The sequence below is a fragment of the Rhineura floridana genome, chromosome 11 (genome assembly GCF_030035675.1).
Source record: "Rhineura floridana isolate rRhiFlo1 chromosome 11, rRhiFlo1.hap2, whole genome shotgun sequence".
Taxonomy (NCBI): domain Eukaryota; kingdom Metazoa; phylum Chordata; class Lepidosauria; order Squamata; family Rhineuridae; genus Rhineura; species Rhineura floridana.
The window spans coordinates 55,195,360-55,218,520 of record NC_084490.1 but is presented as its reverse complement, the minus strand read 5'-3'; the positions used below and the strand labels follow the sequence as shown (position 1 = coordinate 55,218,520).

Below are 23,161 nucleotides of genomic sequence, written 5' to 3'. Positions count from 1 at the left end.
CTTACCCATAATTTAAATTTTGTTATGGACTGCCTTCAAGTCGATCCCAACTTATGGCCACCCTATGAATAGAGTTTTCATGGTAAGCGGTAGTCAGAAGGGGTTTACCATTGCCTCCCTCTGAGGCTGAGAGGCAGTGACTGGCCCAAGGTCACCCAAGGAGCTTCATGGCTGTGTGGGGATTCGAACCCTGGACTCCCAGGTCATAGTCCAACACTCTAACCACTACACCGCACTAGCTCTCAACATACTATATTTCATACAGAATGTGTAGAGCACTTATTAGAGTGGACCACGTTTATGTTATTCTATAGTCAACAGATTATAAAATAAAAATCCATTGATGAGTGTGGTGTAGTGGTTATGGTGTTGGACTACGACCTGGGAGACAAGGGTTCGAATCTCCACATAGCCATGAAGCTCACTGGGTGACCTTGGCCTAGTCACTGCCTCTCAGCCGCAGAGGAAGGCAATGGTAAACCCTCTCTGAATACCACTTACCATGAAAACCCTATTCATAGGGTTGCCATAAGTCAGAATCGACTTGAAGGCAGTCCATTTCATTTTCATTTCTTGCTTATCAGTAGAATGAAATATGTTATAGGTAATCTTTGTGTGCAATTCCCTAGAGTTTCTGCCCGTGTATGCATATTCATTTTTACTTAGAAGTGAATGTATCCTTTTATGTTCTGTTTATATATATATTAAAATTCTTCTCCTTGAAAAGTTCTTGTTGGTCTGGTATCAAGTACTTGTTATACTAAAAGCTACATACTCTGGCCTAAAAAACCTACAATACTTTTTAATGCCAGATAGCTGAGAGTGCTCTACTTTTGTGGTGATGGGAAAGCACTCTACACATGCCCGGCGGCAATTTCCACTTTTTTATTGTTTCACCAGTACTAGAGAAGAGCATAGGCATAAAAGGTTCCAGGACTGAGCCCTATGATTTTCTTTCTCAAAGCAAGATCTGACTCTTGTATCCCGTTTGATTAATTGGACACGGTTGTCAAGAGCAATCTGCCCACCAGCCTTCTTCCTTGGAAATAGTTATCAGGCATGCAATGCATGTGTAATCCTATACATGTCTATTCAGTAGTAACCCCCATTCAATAGGAGTTACTCCCAGATTAATCAGCATAGGGTTGTTTTGCCCACTAAGGCTGCAATCCAATACACATTTACCTGGGAGTAAGTCCCATTGAATCCAATGCAGCTTCCTTCTGAGTAGATATGTATTGGATTGCAGCCTTAATCTAAAAGTAATAGTAGGCAAGTATCTTTATTAGGACCAATCAAAAGAACAGAAAGGGACATGTTTCTTCACTACTGTGCCAAGTTTTAGTAGGTTATGATATATAAGGTATTACCGTACTGTAACTTTTGGGTTTTTTTTTTAAGGATCAATTAGCCTACTTGAAATTATTATTAGACCCAAAACTTTAGCTCCTAGTATAACACTGACAACCACTGCACGCTCAACTAGCCGTTCCTTTCTCCACGCACCCAAGGGCTAAGAGTGTTATGCTTCCGGTACCAGCTTTTGCCCAAAGGACTCCTTACTATAAAAGATAACCACAAGTCCCATAGCGCATTGCGGCTGAGCCTCCAATCGCGGTCTGGCTTTGGGCACTGCGCAGACGCGGCAGCCGGCAAAGCTGCCCTTTGCCAAGATGGCGGACGACAGTGAGACAGCAGTGAGGCGACCGTCAGGAGAGGAGAATGACCAGCAACACTGCAGCGATTGTGAAAATGAGGACGAGCACAATTACAACCGAGGGTAAGTAGTTCGGAGTTTGGCTACCTTGATCCTCCTCCCTCTTATCGAGGGGAGCCCCTCGATACCATTGGAAGGGGTGAGAAGAGGAGGAAAGTAAACTTGGCCCTGCCCGCTTCCCTGTGTGTGACACTTGGTCGGTCGAGGGAACTGGGTGTTGTGTTCTGAGTTGTTGGTTGCTTTGCCAGTCCAAAAGGGGGACCCGCTAGTTATCCCCTTTGTTGACAGCAGTATGACTGGGAAAATTAAGCAGTTGTCGGGCCTGTCTTGTGTCATGTATAGAAAGACCTGCCATGAACCCGGGGGGGGGGTTCTAGTGGGGTAGGTGTGAAGGAAGTGTACTGAAAAACATTAACTTGAGAGAGGGTAGGTGAGGCAGCCTGGAGGAATAGGGTAGGGTGAGTAAACGGGACAATTTTTAATGCAGGCTTCTAGTATTGTAACGTGCACCATGCAATGCATGCCATTCTTTCATAGCACTACAGCATAAAAATTATTTTTTAAAATTATCTGTTGTGAGTTCCTGTGTCTTTAGCTGCTATATGAAGGGCAGAAATGCAAGACTTGTACTTTTCCCCTTACATGGAGCTGCACCTTTTGGATTTATGCCTGTCACAAAGCTGCTAAAGAGTTTCTGTTTTGGGGGGGTGAAAGCGAAAATGGTAGTCCCATAAATGGCCCCAACCCAAATGAGGCTTCTGCCATAGTCTAACTATTTGAAAGCATCTCTGTATGTGAGTCTATCAGGTTCCGCACATCTCGGGAAATATTGGTTCGTTGTTTCATGTGAAAGGAGAATGGTGATGTTTCCACATTTATGGTGTACCATTAACAGTTGGATGACAGTTAGAAATTCAGCCAAGTGGGGATGTTCATACCAGATACCATTACTTTTTGGGGAAACCACAGGATCTTCTTTTTGCTCCCAAGGTACCTTTTCAATAAGAACATGTAACTGTTTTTTTTAATCAGGAGTCATCCATGTAAGACTTCTGTGCTCTGTGTGGCTGGGATACATTTGTTGATATTATAATGAGGTATTATATTGATGAGAGTTATATAATTTAAGTTTATTTGTAGCCTGTGAGTCCCTGCCATGATATATTTATAAAACTGGTATAAATGATTCTCTGTCAATAACCATCCAAAGAAACATCACATTAAAGAATATTTACAAACACTCTGAAAATTCAGGCAATAGAATGCAGCATCTGTGGGGCAAGTGAAAGGTCAGTGTGGCTGTAATTAAATCTTACACAGGGTCTAGGGGATGAAGGCACTGTGCAGTTGGCAGGGGTGGAGGAGACAGTCAAAAGGAGAACTAGATAATGAACAAAGGAGCAGAAAATAGGCATCAGGCACCTAAATGTATCTCTCAGAATTGAATCATTGGTCCTCTATCAAACACACCGTGTTGAAGGCTCCTTGTTTACTTAAAGATTTATAGAGAAATATCTGTTAGCAGTCAAGCATGATAAATGTGGTACAAGAATTTATATACTGTATTGTTGCAGACTTGATACTTAGGGCCAGGGACTGGCAAGTTGTTGTAAGTTGTTGATGCTATTAATATTTACATTTATATTGCCTTTCTTTCAAATGGGAAACTCAAGGTGGTGTACACAGGGCTCATAAGTACCCTCCTATCTGGATACTGATCATATCCAGATCTGTTTAGCTTGAGGAAGGTTGCTGCCTCATGTTCCTCTGGGATATGCCATGGGACCACACAAGCAAGTAGAATGTTGTCACACTCATGTGCTGTTTGCAGATTTCCCATAGGCATCTGGTTGACCATTGTGAGAACGGGATGCTGGACTAGATGGGTATGATCCAACAGGACTAGTTTTATGTTCATATTTATATTCCTGGACTTTGCCATAGAAGATTAATCGCTGCTGGGCGTCATAAGAAATGTCAAGTTTTAAATTTATTTAATTGTATGGAGTGTACCTTCCTTAGTGTAAATTAATCAATTAGTGTGCACCATTAAGGAGTATATGAAGTACCAATGGGAAACTTTATTAGAATGAATAATTTATATCAGCCTTTTTTGTTATTGTCATCAATCGCACTTTACATCACCTTGATTTAAATAAATTCATCCTGCTACTTTTACGGCAGGATGCTGGGCTAGATGGCTTATAGGTACCTTTCAGGCCAGCTTTATAGGATTTGCTCCTAGGCTACAGCAGTCCAGTTTTTTTTAATGACCCACTACCATTTCTCTTCTAGTACATCCGTGTGCTACAGTAGATGGTTTGAGAATTAATGGCATAAGGAGTCTGTTACTACAGTCCTATACACTTACCAATGAGTAAGTCCCATTGAACTTGGTGGGGTTTCTGAACAGACATGAATTGGATTGTGCTGTGAGGTGCCTGCAGAGTAGATTATGTAGCACAAGCGTGACTTATTTGCTTATTGGAAAAGCAGAAAATGTCCTGGGTCACTATGTTGGTAAAACTGGGGTGGAATGTATTGCAAATGCAGTGATCAGTTAGCCTTAGCCGTATAAAGAATAGTAATAAAAGTCTTCAAAAGTTAATAGTGTCCCCACATACCCGTAGCAGTGCTGGCCAAAAATTGTGGCGGATGGGCTATTAACACTCACTACAAGTAATCAGCTGTTTGCAAGCTTGAGCTAGACCCCAGTTGTCAAGAAAAACGCATCTGTTGGAGTACATTGAGTCAAACCACCCAGTGTGAACTTGTTCTTCTGGCTTTCTTTGATACTTTACAGGAAAGGGTTGATTACAAGGGGGAAAGCTATTTTCCCACTTTAATTTCAGCCAAATGTAATTAGTTCTTTTGCTCACCTCCTTTGGCAAGGAGCAAAGTTGCTTGTGCAGATTTTCCACTCCTTTGTTGCTACGTTTGCTTAGAACTGGGATGGGAGGGGGACAACAATCTTGTGATGCAAGCAGATGGCTGACTGATAGAGGGAGGAATGAATGCCTTTGGTGTAATAGTTGCATCACTTGCCTCATCTTTCTGGAGGCTTCTTACCTGAAAACATAAACTTTATTTGGGTTCTTGTCTCTATCCACAATCAGTGTCACTGGTTTATAAATGTTTTTAGATAGCCCAGCCAAAACTGGTACAGTAGGGCCCCGCTTATATGGCGGATTCCGTTCCGGACCCCCGCCGTAAAGCGGAAATCACTGTAAAGTGGAACCCATAGACTATAATGGGGCCGTTGCGCAAAAATGACGCGAAAACATCACAAAAGAGCAAAAATCGGCTTTAAAATAGAAAACGAAAGCCGCCGCATTAGCAGAATGCCGGGAAGCGAAGCACCGGGAAGCAGGGCTCTACTGTACCTACTTGTCGCCGTTATTAATCACATATAGCCTTGCAGCTCTGAACACCAAAAATTAGGTTCTGAATTCTAAATTAGTGGATCCAATCAAGACCCATGCATACACTGCCAAACTCTGCCCTATGCATCAACCGTCATTGGATTCATCACCCTGGTTCTATTTGCTCAGCAGCAACCTGGTGGAACAGCGAAGAAAACACAATCTGTTACTAAAAACGACAAACACCAAATTATAACTGAAACAAATACACAATTTATTAAAGGTATAACGTTTAATGTTGTTATAGCACTGATAGAAAATAAAACAAAGATAATATCTCAAACTACAGCAACTTAAAATAACTTAGAAAACATCTTAAAGTGATGTGATATATATATTTGCTTAATCTAATTAATTAAAACAATAAAATTTGAACTAACAGAATAAATCACATATTTTTCTTTTAGCTCCCTCCAGCCTATTTCTTGTGTATTTTTACTCTTAAGTTTCCTATAATAAAGAAAAACATAGTTACTTAAGAGCAGAGCTTGGAAAAGTTACTTTTTTTGAACTACAACTCCCATCAGCCCTAGCCAGCATGGCCACTGGATTGGGTTGATGGGAGTTGTAGTTCAAAAAAGTAACTTTTCCAAGCTCTGCTTAAGAGTGGGTAGGACTGAAGCCTTCAGTTTGGAAAAGCATGCAAAAGCAGGGCAGGGCAGAGCAGAGCAGCAAGAAAAGAAGAAAAAGTAATCCAAAGTCTCACACACACACAAAGAGCAGCAGCTGTCTCACCAGCATTTGAATACATCTTTCATACTGACCAGCAAAACTAGATCAGGGAGTTAGAATTATCCAATAATGTTACATGACTTTTAATAATTATCAAAATATGCAGACTATGAATTTCCATAATCTGTTTGGAGGATGATAAAATGAGAACCTCAGACCTTTCCTGGAAGATACCCCAGAATCCTATGTAATGCAAAGAGTTTCAATGGCAGACATACAAATTAACATGGGGAAAATACTGTAATGATAGAAAGTTAGAAAACTGCAAGATTAAAAGAATGAATATGAAACTGGAGTTCCATGGAGGTTTGTAGAATTTGGGCTTCCAGCATCACATGGCGTAAGGAGTCAGTATAGTGACTTTCCAGTAAACTTCCATTGAGGAACTAAGCTTGAACAAGAGAGCGACTTTCCCCAAATCGTTTTGTCAAAGATCCCAGGCAGAATCAAATTGTGACCCTGGTACCCCGCCCTGCCATCTTCAAGCCCTTTTCTTAGCTGTCAACCTATAAAGTCCCATCAGTCATGTTCCTTTTGTTCCTCAGTGGCTTAAGCCCAGCTGATGATGGTGGGGGTAAAAAGAAGAAAAAGAAACAGAAACGGAAGAAGGAAAAAGGAGATCAACTTGATTTGGCCCAAGATCAATCAGTAAAGGTAAAAAAGGAGGGGAAATACTCTGCAATACTGGTTGGTAGGTTGGCATGTTGAACCTTCCCTCTCCTTCCTGATACTATGCTCCTTTCTGGATAACCATAAAGTTAAATTTGGAAGGACTGGGGATCCAAACTAAAAGGGCTTACTCCTTGGAAATGGGTTTCAGCTGGAGTGGCCTTTTCCCCAACTTCCCACAGTTTACAAACAGTCATAAGTGGTACTTGCCATCGGAGAGGAGTTCCTGGGGATTAGTTGACCCACCATGTCATGTTTACATTTATTTGCTCCCAGTGCGGGTAGATGTGGAATATGAGGGGTGGGGGAGAGGTGTAGGGTTTAAATAAAAAAAAATTAGAAGAATATCCAGGACAAAAAATTAAACACATGCTAGTCCGTTGATTTATTCCACCTTTGGTGTATTTTCAGGTGAATTCATTGCCAGCAGAAAGGATGCAGGAGATTCAAAAAGCTATTGAACTTTTCTCAGTAGGACAAGGACCTGCCAAGACAATGGAAGAAGCCACAAAGCGCAGCTATCAGTTCTGGGACACACAACCAGTCCCCAAATTAGGTACATATGTGAATAGTGCCTCTTCCCCTTTCCTCTCTTCTATTTCGCTCACCTAAGGGAGGCTGGAAGATCTCTCCAATCTTTTGAGACTGTTACATACCTCTATTAGAGCAATGAAATTGTAATAGAGTGACGTGAGAGCAGGTAGCAGCACTCTACCTCTTATGCTACATCCCCAACTCTTAAGAAAGTGTGTAAATTACGCAAGGGAGAAAGAGTCAAGCTGTGTGAGAAGTGATGTTCTAGTGCCAGAGATGGAATTGCAGGTAGGTTGGAAAAGAAGAAAGGAACGTGGGTCCTCACAGCAATGCTGTGGAGAAGACCCAACTAGCTCTCTGGGTAAGTAATGTATGGGATCTGGAATAATAGGAGTCAGGAAGCTGAAGCGGCCCAGACAAGATGTGGAAATGCATGTGCAACCAGGCAGGTCTAGAAATGCCAGCTGGATACTTATTCACCAGGCATGGAGGCAACTTGCTCTCCCTCTTTCTTTCCTCTTTCTCAGGAGAAGTAGTGAACACTCATGGACCTGTTGAACCAGACAAGGACAACATCCGCCAGGAGCCCTACACCTTGCCTCAGGGTTTTATGTGGGATGCTCTGGACTTGGGGGACCGAGGTGTGGTGAGTAGGGACGCGGCAGAACTAACCATCCTAGGAGGTTCTCCTTGAAATCATGTCTCTCCCCACCCCCATTGCTACAATGGTGTTCAGTTGTTGCTTTTGGCATCAATGTTAGAGTTCTGGTCCTTTGCATTTTAAGGCTTTTCACAGCTTCACTAGATGATCCCATATTTCTCTTCTTTCCCTGTCTGTTCTAAGCACAAGCTGCTGGCTTTGCGTCTTGCATCTTAATTTTGACCAAGCTGCTGTTCCTCTTTTCTCCTCTCCACCCCAGCTCCTGAACTCCTTTTTTTTGGTAAAGTTTGTCATGGAATTAGCCTTATAGCATTAAGCTTGGCTGGCTGGCTTGAGTCAGCTGGCTCTCTATCTCTGGATTGGCATGCCTTGTTCCCTTCTCTCCATTTTGTTCTAATTTGTGCTATAGATCCGCTTTATGACCCAAACTGGTTTCTGCTGAGCCTGTGGAGCATTCCAGCACCTTAAGCATCAATTTTATTTGACTTCTTTACTTTAAAAAAAAACCTATTATTGATATTAAAAGGTACAAATAAAATTGAACACACACATTCATAATACAACAATCTTTTTGTAAAAGAGATTGATCTGATCTTTTTACCTCTTAAAAAATTTTGAGATGTGGGCTACATTCACACATAATGCTGAACCAAGCTGCAGCAAACCTAGGCAAAACACTGGGCTTGCCCAATCCCCTCTGCTGCCACTGTGTGGCCAGGAGAAGGACTTCTGCAGAGATGGTTTTGATTTCAAAGAACATCAGCTTGTCATGTCATATATGAACTGAGAATCCTGGTTGAAAACAAGCTCTGGTTAGTTAAACGAGACAGCTTCATAACTCCTAGTTTGAAGTTGGCTTTTTGTGAAACTTACCAAGAGTTTGTTTTAAGCCAAGATTCCTGGTTTGTACAACCCAACAAGCCAGCACAAGAAGTATTGTCCTCCCAGCCATGTGGGACAGGAGAGCACAGGAGTCCAGTGCTGTGCTGAAGCTTGTGGAAGCTTATCCACGTACCACTAAACCACAGTTTAGCATTGTGTGTGAATGCAGCTGCCTCTTCTTATTAAAACAAAAATTAAATGAGAGGATACATTACAGCCAAGACACTCTTATACCATTAAATCCATAAATTACTGCCAGTCATCGTATAGCTGTTTTAATTTACGTGCTGTTTAACAATATTTGTTATGTTAGTACCTCACAAGGTGGTTCTTAGGAGGTCCTTGGGATTCTTCTTCGGGAGGGGTATTGAGAGAATAATGATTTGCTAAAGACCACAGGTAGAAGTTGAACTCAGATCTTCCCAGACCTCTGTCTAATGTTATTTTAGTTTGCTGATTGTTTTCTTTGTAGTGGCCCTCTAATAATTATTGCAACAACGTCCTGTTGGATAATGCTGTTCTCTTAAAAGGCAGCTTTACCCCATTAAGCAGATTATACTTCTCTCTTTTGGTTTCTTTAGCTCAAAGAGCTGTACACTCTCCTGAATGAGAACTACGTGGAAGATGATGATAACATGTTCCGGTTTGATTATTCACCAGAGTTCCTCCTATGGTGAGTTACGGATCGGTCTGAATATCTCTCTGTTGATCTCCATCTGTTTTTTCCTTCTTCCTTTTCAGGAGCCCGGTGTAGAGGTGAATGCATAAAAATTAAGACTGCTTCCTTTCAAAAGTTAAGCTGAGATAACTGAAATCTTGACCCAAGTGCCATGCATTGGGCTCATACTGACCCAAGGTTCTAACACGTTTGCATTTGGGTCACTGCTACCCCGTCTGTGGAGCCTTTTCTCTGAAGGCTAAAGGCATCTTTTATGAGGGATAGGATGCACTGTAGGAGATATCCTTAGGCAAAACAAGGTAACAGATATTCCATACTCTGCTAAGCAAGCCTCTGTTTCATCTCTCTTGTTTGCCTCTCTGAAATTTAATAATATAAGAGTGCTGAGCACATGGGGGGGGGATTCTGGGCTGCACGTTCTCCTGTCGCAATGCTGTTCCAAGGAAGTAGTTTATCCTAATTCCAAGATGGACATGTGAAAAGCGGAAGATTCATTCCATCTTGCCTGTACATCTGAAAATCTAGGCACGTTCCCAATTTAAAGATTCTCGCACACAAATACATGAGCAGCCTAGCTTCCTCCAGGTAAGCATATGACAATGGGGACAAATAGTCACTTTTCCACTGTGTGTGTCAAGGAGAAGAGGGACTGAGTGAAGAGGGCTTGTTCAGAACCACCTGGAGGTGGAGGATTGTCTTTCAAGTAAAAATGACCCACTGGGAGAAGACTTTCCAAGGGCAAGTAATAGTACCAGATGCAGCCAGTGGGGCAGCCCCTGTGTAAACTGGCTAATTCCCTTAATGTCTTGTGTTTCTTTGTTCATGTATCTATTCAGTTGCCTGATTGAAAAAAAATAACCTAGGTGTCTCACACACAGTAAAATAGACAAAATTAAAACATAACATACAATGATCAATAAAAAGCCATAAAACCAACCCAGCAATAGTACAATAAAACTGATTCATAAAATCCAACATAGTCAATCCCCAGCATCCAGTAAAATAATGTCAGTTGTGTTAACCAATTTTATTTTATTTTTATTTTATTTATTTATTATTATTTATTATTTTATTTATATCCCGCCCTTCCTTCCAGCCGTTAAAAAGGCTTGAGAAAACATTAGGACACATTGATCAGGGCCAGACTGTGGTAGAGTGAATGTAGAGGTGATGTTCCCATATTGTTCAGGAAGTAAACTCCAGCTATCTGTGTCAGGTCAGGACATCTATTGCCCGTTTTCATAGGGCCTCATAGTTCACACATTCATATATATATTGTGGCTCTTTGGGATAAGCTGGGCCTTGTGGAGTCAGAAAGGCACTCTAAGCTTAAGCCAGCCATTGAGTCAATATAGTGAAGAAGGCACTTCTCGGTACACCAAGAAAGTCTGAATTCTGCAACCTGTGTAATTATGCAAATGAAACACAAGGATAATTTATTCTTCTGTGTTGTCATGCAAGGCTTCATTCCCAGATCACTAGAAGTCTTGTTACCTGATCATTGGCCATGCTGACTGGGGCAGATGGGAGTTGATCCCACAAAATCTGGACAGCTGCAGGTTGCCCATCCTCTGTTTATACAATCATGGCAAATTTATCTTCCAGTTTGGTATTATTTCCTGAACCTGAAATGTCTTTTGCAGAGGTCTTTCCCCATGCTTATTACTTGCCAAAGTGATCTGTGCTTCATCAGTGATGTATTGTGGGCTCTTGAATTGAAACTTCTTATCAAGACCATGTCTTTTCTTCAGGGCTTTGCGTCCACCAGGCTGGTTGCCCCAGTGGCACTGTGGCGTGAGGGTCATCTCGAGCAAGAAACTAGTTGGTTTCATCAGTGGTATTCCTGCTACTATCCATATATATGATGCGTAAGTCATGTCTTGCATTTCTATCTGTGCTCTAGTTTGAGAAGACGGCACTCTCCCTAGCTCTGGATGTCTTTTGTGGATTGAAGCTAGGTTTTAATTTGAGCCAGGGCTCAGACCAAAAACCATTTTTTACTGGCTTGACTTAGCTTCCCAATAAGCAGAGGATTATTGACTATGTCCAGATCTTTTTGATTTTTTGTTGCAAATAGCCATATGGAACAAGTGAGCAGGCATTGAACCCCCAACATCTCTCACTTTATAAATTATTTAGTCATTAGAATCTTCTTCCATGGCTCTGTGGGTCTTTATACAGGATGTATGTGAGACGGAATATTGACTGAAAACACCACAATAGAAGAGTGTACGCACAAAGAAGCATCTTGGATTGGGGAGTGGCAGTTAAGTCAGGACAGTGTAATGTAGGGAGCAAGGAGATATCTTAGGCTGGGCCGGGGGGGAGAGATGGCATGGACTAAACAAGTGCAGAAATGAGACTTAAATCTTGGACACGCAGATGTCTTTCCTACACATTGCTTTCCAAAATGTGATTGACGAGCTGTTCTTCCCCATTTTCTTCTGAAGGGAAAAGAAGATGGTAGAGATAAATTTCCTCTGTGTGCACAAGAAATTGCGTTCCAAGCGGGTGGCACCTGTTCTGATCCGGGAGATTACCCGAAGGGTCCACTTGGAGGGGATTTTCCAGGCTGTGTACACTGCTGGTGTAGTGCTACCAAAACCTGTTGGGACTTGCAGGTAAGCGTAAATGTGTCTCAGCTGAATTTCATTTTGTAGTCTTAAAGATATCGCCCTCTTAGTTCTGTACTTGTTTGACTAATGTTGACTCTCCAATAGCATCTTGTCTGTTTACAAAACTGCCCTGCCAGAGGCAGCCTCTATTCAGAAACTCTCCTTTTTTCATGATGCCCATGCTGCAGATGTGACGGGTGTGGGGAAATTCCAGAAGTATCATCGCTGCTCAGAAAGCAAACTTCCATCTCTAGTCTATAACTAACTAGATAAAGGGGAAGATGGGATGCTGGGAATAAATAATTGGGCTATCCTGCAGGTACAAGGAGAATGTCTGCCGTTCTGGCAGGTTGATTGAGGAAAAATTGATATATCTTTTTGGGCATAGGAGTAAAACATGCCTTGAGTTAGACCTTGCCAACGAGATTCAAGTTACTAAGGCTTCCACAGAGGAAGGATGGGATGTGAATGGGATGAATAACCTGGAAGTCTCCTCTTTTTGGCAGGTACTGGCATCGGTCCCTGAATCCACGCAAGCTGATTGAAGTAAAGTTTTCCCACCTGAGCAGGAACATGACTATGCAACGCACCATGAAGCTCTATCGGCTTCCAGAGGTCTGTGATGGGCAGGACAGTAACCTCAATGGGCCCTTGGTATAAGAATCTTTCAAGTAGGGATTGTAGATTGTCCTGTTCTTCCTCACATGTGTGAGGCAAGAAGTCTTGGAACATGCAGAGACCCTGACTATTTCTCCTCATTGGACGCATAGACATACACAAAAGACCTAAGTGCAGAACTTCACCTGGGATTAAACCAGACTGGATCTAATAATGGGAGGTACCTTGTGAGCTATATGCTGAAGCTTGAGCTGTGTGCCTTGTAAGTCAGAAAAGGTTTCTCCCCCATCCCATCTCAGCATCCTATCTTGTTTCTTTCTTCTGTTCCTTTCCACCCCATTCTGCTTCCTCGTTAGCACCAGAGATTATCCTGCATTTAGAGGTAGTGTGCCATGAGATATTTGTTCATGTATTGCAAAGAAATAATGGAAATAATTACAGGCTTCTCTGAGCCCAAAACATCTATCTGCAGCGAACTTTGCCTGCTGCATAAGATATTGTTGTAGCCTTGTCTCTAATCAGCCTCTTCATTGGGCGGGTAATTCTGCCACATCTATGCACCCAGTTGTGATTGGACCATTTAGTCGCTCTTGGGGCAGAGACATCCCAGAAGCGGCTCTCTTGGGAGGAAGCTGCTTGCTTGGTGTCTGGATGACAGCTTTGGGCTTGTTTCCTTCCAAATCCAAAGGCACACCCACAAATGTGAATTGCGCATGAGGTGACCTCCCCTGAAGGTAGAGAGTTCATTTATACCTCCCAGAAAGTTTTCTTTTAGGGAGTGATGTGTGCCTACATTTAAATTCAGAAGAAAAATGAGCACCGGATATTGGAAATTTTGGAAATGCTGATCAAGAGACAAGGTGGGTGATATGGCGATGATGCCCCTCCCCCAATTAAATTTCCTGTGGGTTCGGTCTGCTCACACTGAGGTTGACTGCCACTTTAGGAATTTTCCTCAGCGTCAGAGCAGGGATGTTTTTTGCCCTCACTTGGAGTTTGTGGCTTGTTTACTTGAGTCACCAGCTCTGGAAGCACCATTCTGCCTACTTATGGCTCCACTATAGTCTGAATTGTATAGGGTGACCAGAAGTGCACTAGGAGATGGACAATCCTGATTTCGCCGATTCTAAAGACCGTTATGATTCCACAGTTGATCAAATGTGGTTTTTGTGTCAATGTATTTTTTGCTAGTCAGCTATAGTTCCTGGGGGAAAACATAAAGAGTGTTTACATTTTGAATTGAGGTGAGTATCAGGTGCCTGTAAGATAGCTCAGCTCTGTGCTGGCACCTCAGCTGCCATGTGGAACTGCTGGGCAGGCAGCCATCTCCAAGTTCGCAACTGTTCCTGTGCTGATTGGGTAATTCCCCCCATGGACTACTTTTTTTTACTAAGATAAGGTGGAGAGAAATCCTCCAGTCTGCAAAGTGGCCCTGGCACGCAGGGGATTGAGTACCACATGGTAACAGTTACTGTGTAGCAGGATTTAAAGTGGTGATTCTGTGGCAACCATACCATGCACACTGCCCCAATAGTTAAGACCCATCTTTTGAGATAATCTATCAAGCGAGAAGGGCAATGATAGTTTCCAGAAAAAGAGGTATTGGTGTGACTCTGGACAAGTCTACAGTACTAGCACCCTGCCTTGGGTTGTGGAAGCTCCCATTGATCCTCTTTGTCAACAGGCAGTGACCTAGCACAAAGTCTCTTTGGGTGTGGCTGGAGGAGATAAAATGTCCTTAAGTATACTTGGTCCCCAGAAACAGCCTTATGTGACTGCTCCCTAATTCTCTGAATCTCACGCATACACTCACCAAAATGATTTTCTCAACAAGCCACTTGCCTGGGATATATGGTTGGACAAATACAATCTTTTCAGTCTGAGCAACGAAGCTACGAGCGTAACTTCCAGCTATAGAGATGTGTGTGCAGAAGCCCTCTCCATTTAATTTCCTTCTTTTGGGACCCTGTGCCTACGTTTCTTGGCACTGATGCTATGCAGCCCAGTAGTGGCATTGCACAGCAGGGGGAGGCAGAGGACAGTGTAATGCAATCCCTGATGAGATTTATCTGTGGCTGTCAAATTGGAGGGAGGGGGCACAACGCAGAAGCGGAGCTGAACAACAGCCACAAACAACTTGAGAATAGATTGCTCAGGTACCATTGGAGGAGGACATGGTAGTAAAGGGTACCTGAGGATTTTGTTTAGTAGCCTTTAAACTTTCTCCGTTTAGGGGGCATGATGCTGCCCTGTGTCTAGGCAGGTTGTTGTTGCCAGTATTGTCTATGCTGGCTGGCAGTGACTTCCCAGGAGTGCAGACAGGAGCCTTCTCTAGACCTACCTAGAGTTTCCAGGGATTGAATGTTAGACATTTTACATGGAAAGCATGCACTTACCAGAGAGCTACAGCCCATCTCCCAACGGTCCTCAGGGTACAGTTGAAACCAGCAGTCTAGTTGAAGTTCTTCCTTCACCATCAGACGTGCTCTCTGATAACTAAATCCTTTCTAAGCAAGCCCCCTTTGTCTGTCTGTCTCCTTCCCACCCACCCAGACTCCAAAGACCACAGGGCTGCGACCAATGGAGCACAAAGACATCCCTGTTGTGCACAAACTTCTGGCTGAGTATCTGAAGCAGTTCCACTTGACCCCTGTCATGAATGAGGAGGAGGTGGAGCACTGGTTTCTACCCCAGCCCAACATCATTGACACATTTGTGGTTGAGGTAAGGCTCCCTCTCGCTCCGCTGTCAATTAGCAGACATCAGAGAGAAAGGACTGTGATGCTCTGCATGGTCTCTCTTCCCTGTCCTGTGAAATAGCATGAACCAGAATAAAACATAAAATCAGAGATGTGAAGGTCTGGGGAAAAAATAGGGATGGGCATTTCTGTCTTTTTCTAAAAATTTCCTAGAAAAAAATGGAAAAAACAAGGGTTTTTTTCCTAATTTTTCTGGGCCTTCACATCTCTATATTCACTAAAAGGCAAAAAAAACCTTTGAGGTGAGAATGTACCTATAGCCAACAGATATTTCTATCAGACTTTTAAAAGTAGGGAAATTGGGCAGCTATAGTGAATGAATCGGGAGCAGGAGACCTGGCCTTTCTGATATTGTACTGCCCTACAAATTTGTAAAAATCAAACACATTTTGGGTTGGTCGTTCACAGTCCAATCCACTTTCTATGTAGCTTGGAAGAATTTGGTAATGTGCCTCTGAGCATATGGTGAGTGGTGACAGCACCTGTAATCATCCCAAATAACAGAAACAAGCCATGTGCTGTGCTGATCTTGTTTTAGCAGGGAGAAGGCAACAATATTAAGATAGATGATGTAGTTCATATATTCACTTTAAATATTTTTGAATTACTTTGCAATTTCAGTGAAGTTTCCTATGGTAAATCATTTTCTTTTGCTTCTGTTTCTGTGAATATGTGAAGTACATCAACACTTTGCATAATTTACACTTAAAAACTTTCAAAAACAATTGTGGAATAATGGCAGTGACTATTCTGCAGAATAGTCTCCAGCGGACATGAGGAGTGTCTCAGGTTGCACAAGATAAAACAGTGGGAGGTGAAATATATTCTAGCAGATTTCTAGGTGTGCTGTTTTTAATTGACCATGCCCACCCTTCCTTAACTGGAGTGGTTTAAGTATAGTAGGCTGAACATGTGCATGCGCAGGCCAATTCCCCCCCCCCAACAGGTAGATTCATTGCTTAAGTAGCAACATACTGTAATCAGTCTGATTTTGCATCAAGCTTGCAGTTTCAGATTCGACTGTTAATGCACCCAGAATAGAAATAGGTTATAACCTTCAGTTTGAAACACAAAAGGCTGTCTTCAGCATCGTATGACATTGACAAATAAAAAGGTTGTGAAAATAATAAAAATACATTTGACACAGATTTCTAGGATGAATAACGAGTGAAACATAATTTTCTAGGTTAGATTCTCTGTAGAAAGTAGTAACACAGGAAAGAAGCAAAGTAAGAAGAACATCAACAAACATACAAAAATGTAATTCTCCATCTTTGGAGATCCAGTCCTGATTGCAGGTGTTGCCACCACTCATCGTATGCTCAGGAAGAAGGGTGGGATATAAATTTAATAAATAAATAATAAAATAAAATAAATAAATCTAATTTTGCTTTCTGTCTAGACCAGAATTATATTGCAATTGGAGAGAGGTAGGAAGGGACCTTTCAGACCTCCTCAGCCTGCTAAGTGTGAGAGGACAAGCCTGATTGTGGGTGAAGCCAATTGCTTTCCCTGCAAGTGAAGATTGACAAAAATGATCTCGAGAGTCTGGGATTGTAATCCTAAATCATATCTCATTGTTTCCTCCAGAACACTGATGGGGAGGTAACAGACTTCCTGAGTTTTTACACCCTGCCCTCCACTATTATGAATCATCCTACCCACAAGAGCTTGAAGGCAGCCTATTCCTTCTACAATGTCCACACCAAGACACCACTTCTCGACCTCATGAATGATGCCCTTATATTGGCTAAATTGGTAAGCTGCACTTTCTTTCTTTCTTTCTTTCTTTCTTTCTTTCTTTCTTTCTTTCTTTCTTTCTTTCTTTCTTTCTTTCTTTCTTTCTTTCTTTCTTTCTTTCTTAGATTGCGGGTGGAGAAGTTGTAGCCCTCACGTGTTCCTGGACTACAACACCCATCATCCCTGACATTAGAAATGTTGGCTAGGGCTAATGGGAGTTGGAATCTAGGAGCATCTGGAGGGTCACAGGTTCCCTATCCCTGCCTTAGACGTGGCATTTGGAAAAACATGCTAAGAAAATAATACTGTTTTCTCAGCTATTGGAGCCAGGTACATATATCCTGAGCTATAAGAGGGAGACTTGAAGAGCAATACAAAATTGAGAATCCTGAATATGAGGGGTTTTTTTTGGGGGGGGGGGGTTAAAACAAGTTTCTGGCTCTCGTGGTTCTTGAGAAAAAATGTGGCCTATTTCTTCTGAATGTATACAAATAAACGGAGTCTTTGTCTTTTGTACCCTCTATTGTGCAGAAGGGTTTTGATGTTTTCAATGCACTGGATCTCATGGAGAACAAGACCTTCCTGGACAAGCTGAAATTTGGGATTGGAGATGGAAATTTGCAGTATTATCTCTACAATTGGAAATGCCCTAGTATGGGACCAGAGAAGGTAAAGTGATTATTGTCATACAGTGTCTTGGAAGGTCTGACTCTGGATAGGCAAGTGACCTAAGAGAAGGGGCTTCCAAATTTCCCAAATTATGGTGCAAGTTGAGTTATGCAGCATTGAATGACCCAGTTTGCACATAATGCTAATAACTCAGCAAAGTGGTTCCCAAACCTTTTTTCCCCATGGACCACTTGAAAATTGATGTCTTGGCAGATCACTTAATGAGTTTTCTGCCTGTTGTAGCAATTGCCATGTATTGTGCTAGATGCTGTATGATTTTTAGTTGTATTTTAATTGCATCTTTTGCTTCTTATGTTTTATTCTATTACAATTTGCGTTCCATAGGATTCAGATTGTAATGCAATATAAGAAACAAAAGAAGCAATTAAAATACAATTAAAATCAATATGAATATTTAATACAGACATGTCACGGACCACCTGAACGAAGCTCGAGGATCACTGGTGGTCCATGGACCACAGTTTGGGAACCCCTGGTTTAGCACGAACAAGCAAATGTGCAAGCTCCCAGACAGAAGATGGTGGCTGCAGTGCTCCTCCCCTGATCCTGCCACTGCTGGGCTGCATAGGGCTAAGCTGTGGTTTGGCTTAGTGTTATGTCTGAACCTGGTCTTACAGTTTGTTTCACTCTAAACAAACCACAAGTTGTACCATGGTTTGTCCTTGATTTACCACTTGTGGTTTGCCTTGGGGACACATACATACCATATGCTGGGATTTGGACATAACGCTAAGCTGAACCATGGCTTGGCCCCGGGTAGCGCACCAGCAGCAGGACCAGGGGAGGACCGCTGTGGATATGATGATCTTTGGTTCAGGAAATGGTCCATTTGTGCTAAAACGTGGTTTTGATTAGCTTTATGGCCAAACTGGGCCAATGTGACCTGTCAGTTGCAATGTAATTCTGAAGAACTTTGCTTTCTTTCAGCCGAAGTCCAAACAGACAAACCCCAAGTTCCAAGCCCTTCTGCTCCAGGAAAGATTAGAAAGAGCTTTCTGCTAAACGCTTTAGACAGAATCTGATCCAGATGAATTTTCTAGTGGTTGGGAATAAAGACTTACTGTATTTGCTGTTGTTGCTCCTGGGTTTTAGCATTTCTTTGCATATATATCAGTTTACAATTTTCTTGAGGTAATATTAAGCTGATTTGCCCAAGCTGTGAGCTTTGTGGCTGAGGTGGGGTGGAGTGGGTCCCCCATGCCCTAATCTGATACCTTGCACCTTGATGAACCCTAAATCACTGGCCCCAATCCTCCCTCCCCACACCAGTGGCCCCTTGGTGTCTCTTCCTCCTTCTCAAGAGGCTTCCTGCTCTTCCTGCTTCAGGAATCCCAACCCTCTGTTCCCATCCTATGATCCAAAAAAACTTCAGAAGCAGAGATTCCAAAATACACAGAAGTAGCCCTTGGAATTTTATAGAGATGTACGGAGAGATGTTGAATTTGCAGAACTCTTTTATTTAGCAAGTGGAAGGGTTGACCTTGATTACCTCAAAGCCCCTCCAGTTTTGTGCTTCTTTCAAACTGATCACTAATTGCAAGGGCTTGGAATTTTGAAGCTGGATTTCTCCAGAATTCTAAAAGAATCTGAGCTCGCACAGGTGTTTCTCTTGTAGAGGCAATTCACACCTAACAAGGGCAAGGAATCAGATTACATACGTTTCTTTTTAGTGTTGCCCGTGTATCTTCATACTGCCACCCTGGTAGATAAAGTTTGAATAATCCTATTTATAGATGGAATTGGCCTGAGTTCTGTGTGCGTCTTGATGACCTGTCCATGCTCAAAACCGTTAACTGCTGGAGAACACTGCCTCTTGTGTGAACTGGACCACTTGCATTCATACAAGCAGCAGCAAAAATCCTTAATCTTTCCTAACCTGTCCATTTATCCTGGGCATTTCCCTAGGTTGGCCTAGTGTTGCAGTAACCAATCTCTGGAGAAGTGCAGGCAGAGCCGCTGAAGACTTGGGCTAGAGTGGAACTGCCGGTCCTTACCGTTCAGATTTCCATGGAAGTGCAACCCTCCTGCGGAGGAGCTGGTGCCCCACTACACTGGCCATGCGAACCATCCACTGACACTTCTGATGACTGTGCCGCGTGCCACTGTGTGCGCCAACATGTTAGCATCAGCACTTGGCCTCTCGCCCCTTCTCCCTCCCCATACAAACATGATCAAGGGAATGTAACTGCTGAAAACTAGCTCACAATTGGCGTATATTGGAGTTAACGGGTGAATAATAATAAAAAATATATTATATATTCTATATTTTAACAATGTTTGTTGTTCACCTGAACTGGGACTGGAAGCATTGGGATGCTTAGCTTTCTGTCTTAGAAATACCGTGTTTTTTTTAAAAAAAATGGCCCAGACAGCTTGTCCTCCCCATCCCCAGTAAAAGGACAGTTAGAGCTAAGAGTGCAGTGTGGAACATTTCAACACCCAGCTACATCCAGTGCGAGGTTGTGCCCCTCAAAACACATTTGAGCTTCGGTGTGAGTTTTCTCTGATGTGGTTGGCCTATGCTGGTAAGTTGGGTTTTTTTGAAGTCCAATTTTCTGCCCTGTGCATGGAGCAAAGGGCTAAAGTGCTTGATCCCCTATTCAAATTTTCTCTTAAAAAGAAATATAGCAGCACTGAACCCTTGTGGGAAGTAGCCATCCCATCTCTCCAGTCCTAAACTTGTACTGTAGTCTGTAGTGGCAACACTCGACTCGCCCAACTCTTAACAGCTTGTGCCTTCTGGCTCATAGAATCCATATTGGTCATTCCTTGTTTTATGGGAGCAATTTTTCAAAATTTCCTCCAAGAGATGTTTATTTGGGGCTAGCAATATCTTGAACTAAAACGCCACCCCCACAGGCTCTGTTCTCGTCCTCCTTTTCTGTTTTCCAACAACAATCTCATGCACCAACCATTCTTCCAGTTTTTCCTGAGCTGTAGAATCTCCCTCCTGCTTAAGTCAACCAACAGTCCCTCTTAAAGTCAGCTTGTATTGTCTATCCCTGAAAAGAACGTGTTTGTAGCATGAGAAACATTGCTGGCAATTATGCCACTGAAATCGTTGAGAATTTCATGCAAGCCGGAGTGATAATGGCTGTCCATAACTGAGTTTCACTGATGAATGTCTTCTTTGGGAAATGGAACCTATTATATTGCTGGGGTATCTGTTAGCACAGTGGGGAGGAGAGCCTGGCTGGGAGTCCAGAGTCTGTGAGTTCATATCCCCCTCATGTCTCCTGGGTGTCAAGGGCCAGCTAAAGATCACCCCCACAGTGAGTGGCTCAGGCGTTACATGCCCTGCCACCTGTGCAGCCGTGGGCAAGCTGCATAGTCCCAAGGAGCCCAGTTGCCCCCCAGCTGGCAGTTGCAGACAAGGGAGGGGCTGGCTTGTGCAGCTGTGGCAAGCTGAGCAGGCCCTAGCCAGCTGGGGAGGACTAGCCTCAGAGGGAGGCAATGGTAAACCCCCTCTGAATACCGCTTCCCATGAAAACCCTATTCATAGGGTAGCCATAAGTCAGGATCAACTTGAAGGCAGTCCACTTTTTTTCATCTGTTAGCAAGGTATATTAGCAAGTTAGAAAGATCAGGGCTTCTGCTCAGTGGCCACTTGAAGGGAAGAGGTTTTCCAGTTGCCCAGTGAAAAGGGTGATTTGCCTTCCTGTGCCCACCCTTCCTGTCATCTTCTAAAATCATATTTGCTACCAGTACAGTGAACAAGATGGATGGATCTTTGCCAGTAACCTCCCTGTCCTAGAGAAGATTCTTCCAAGTTCCACTACAGTGGCAAGCTCTCTCCATCAGGGAAACAAGCTACTACTTCTCTGTATCTGCATGCCATTGAAAATGATCTGCTGGAAAGCCAAGTTAAGGATGGTTGAAAAGAGGCTGGGGCATTGAAATAAGAGAAAAAGAGAGCTGTTGGCAGCCTATGACTTCTTAAAGTGGTGCCATTTGAGAAAGTAGGCACTTGACCCTGTGAAAACTATAGATGGCACTTGTGATGAGAGACTGCTGCTCTCCTCAAGAGTCCTAGTTCAGCTAATAGAAAAGTGTACCTCTGTCTTTGCCAAGTGAATGGCTTTTACATTTATTTTATTTTAAAAATTACACCACAATATAAATTTCTAAGCAGTTCACATAAAAATATGACAAAATTCAGTAACATTTCCTAAAAATTAGATAAAAACTGAACACAACTGTGTATCACAAATAAAACTAAGAAGTGTACAAAGCAAAAATGAAAGGGTTTTTAAGAGGCATTTAGAGGTCATTACTATCTCTACATGATTACCCAAGGGAGGGCATTCAAACAGGGGGTGCTGTCACTGCAAAGGCCTGCTTCCCTGTTGTCGGCAAGTGACAATGGAACATGGTCTCTCCTCAGATGATTTTGAAAATAGCTTGGTCTGTAGCGGGAGGTGGTCTGCTAGCTATCCTGGTCCCAAGTTATTTAGGGTTTGAAATGTCAGCCACAAAACCTGTAGTTTAGACCTGGGTCATAGTGGTAAATCTGTGTCTATATTCTTAAGATGGGGAATTTGTGGTCCTCCAGATGTTGACTATAACTCTTCATTCCTGACCCATTTACTATGCTGGCTGGGGCTGATGGGAGTTGGCATCCAGTACTATATGAGGCCACAGATTCTGTAGTCTACCTATATCTCTTCAGACTTCCAGTGCAGAGGCTCACATAACTGAATACTCTATACAAAATCTCCCTCCATATAGAAAACTAGCGTATCTGGGAGGAGACTGGGCTAGAACTCCTCCATATCAAGTTTCTAGATGGAGGGACTCCTTGTATGGAGGAGCATTCAGTTATGTGAGCCTTCTAATCTGAAATGGTACAATCTAGGCACATCTAGTGCCTGAGTGAAAACTGAGCCTTAAGTACAGTTCCTCCCACTACAAGGGAGAAAGGGACAGCATTTCTAGATAAGTTAGCACCACATCTAACTGTTGCCCGTTGATAAAAGATATATGTAGTCTGAGTGCTGATCAAAACTGTCAATGTTCATTGAATTCCTTACCTTGCTGATGGCCTTCTACCCAAGCTTTGTATTTTAGAGAAGAGCCTGTCTCTCCTTTGTAAAGAATGATTAATGAAGATTCAAAGGTTTCAAAACATATTTGGGGGGGGGGAAGTCCCCCTTAAGCCAGAAACCAGTTTGTGCAATTCTTGTGACATGTTATGAGCTGATAAGAGCCTGTAGCTGTTAACCTTCTGCTTGCGGAGTTGGCTCAGAGCTTGCTATGCCTCCTGTAGAAATAGCAGAACTTCAATAGCATGTTACCAAAAGGATCTTCAACCTGTGCTAGCTTTGCCCAAGTTGCCTTTGCACCTTCATGGTAAATCTATTGCTATCTTTTTCAGGCATATCTCTGTTTCTACCTGAAAGGGGTTGGACAAGATACCTGGAAATTCCAAGACTTGCCTTCATTT

At 42.7% G+C, this 23,161-nt stretch overlaps 1 protein-coding gene across 1 annotated transcript; it reads left to right on the top strand.

Annotated features, from left to right (window-relative positions):
- The first annotated feature begins 1,603 nt into the window (after nucleotides 1-1,603).
- NMT1 (N-myristoyltransferase 1) lies at nucleotides 1,604-19,981 on the top strand. Its single transcript, XM_061590472.1, has 12 exons — nucleotides 1,604-1,780; nucleotides 6,417-6,525; nucleotides 6,952-7,096; nucleotides 7,602-7,720; nucleotides 9,199-9,290; nucleotides 11,048-11,164; nucleotides 11,747-11,917; nucleotides 12,418-12,526; nucleotides 15,083-15,253; nucleotides 16,879-17,046; nucleotides 17,560-17,697; nucleotides 19,624-19,981. The coding sequence occupies exons 1-12, from the start codon at nucleotides 1,674-1,676 to the stop codon at nucleotides 19,642-19,644; spliced, it is 1,467 nt and encodes a 488-aa protein (XP_061446456.1). The 5' UTR covers nucleotides 1,604-1,673; the 3' UTR covers nucleotides 19,645-19,981.
- The last annotated feature ends 3,180 nt before the right edge of the window (nucleotides 19,982-23,161 follow it).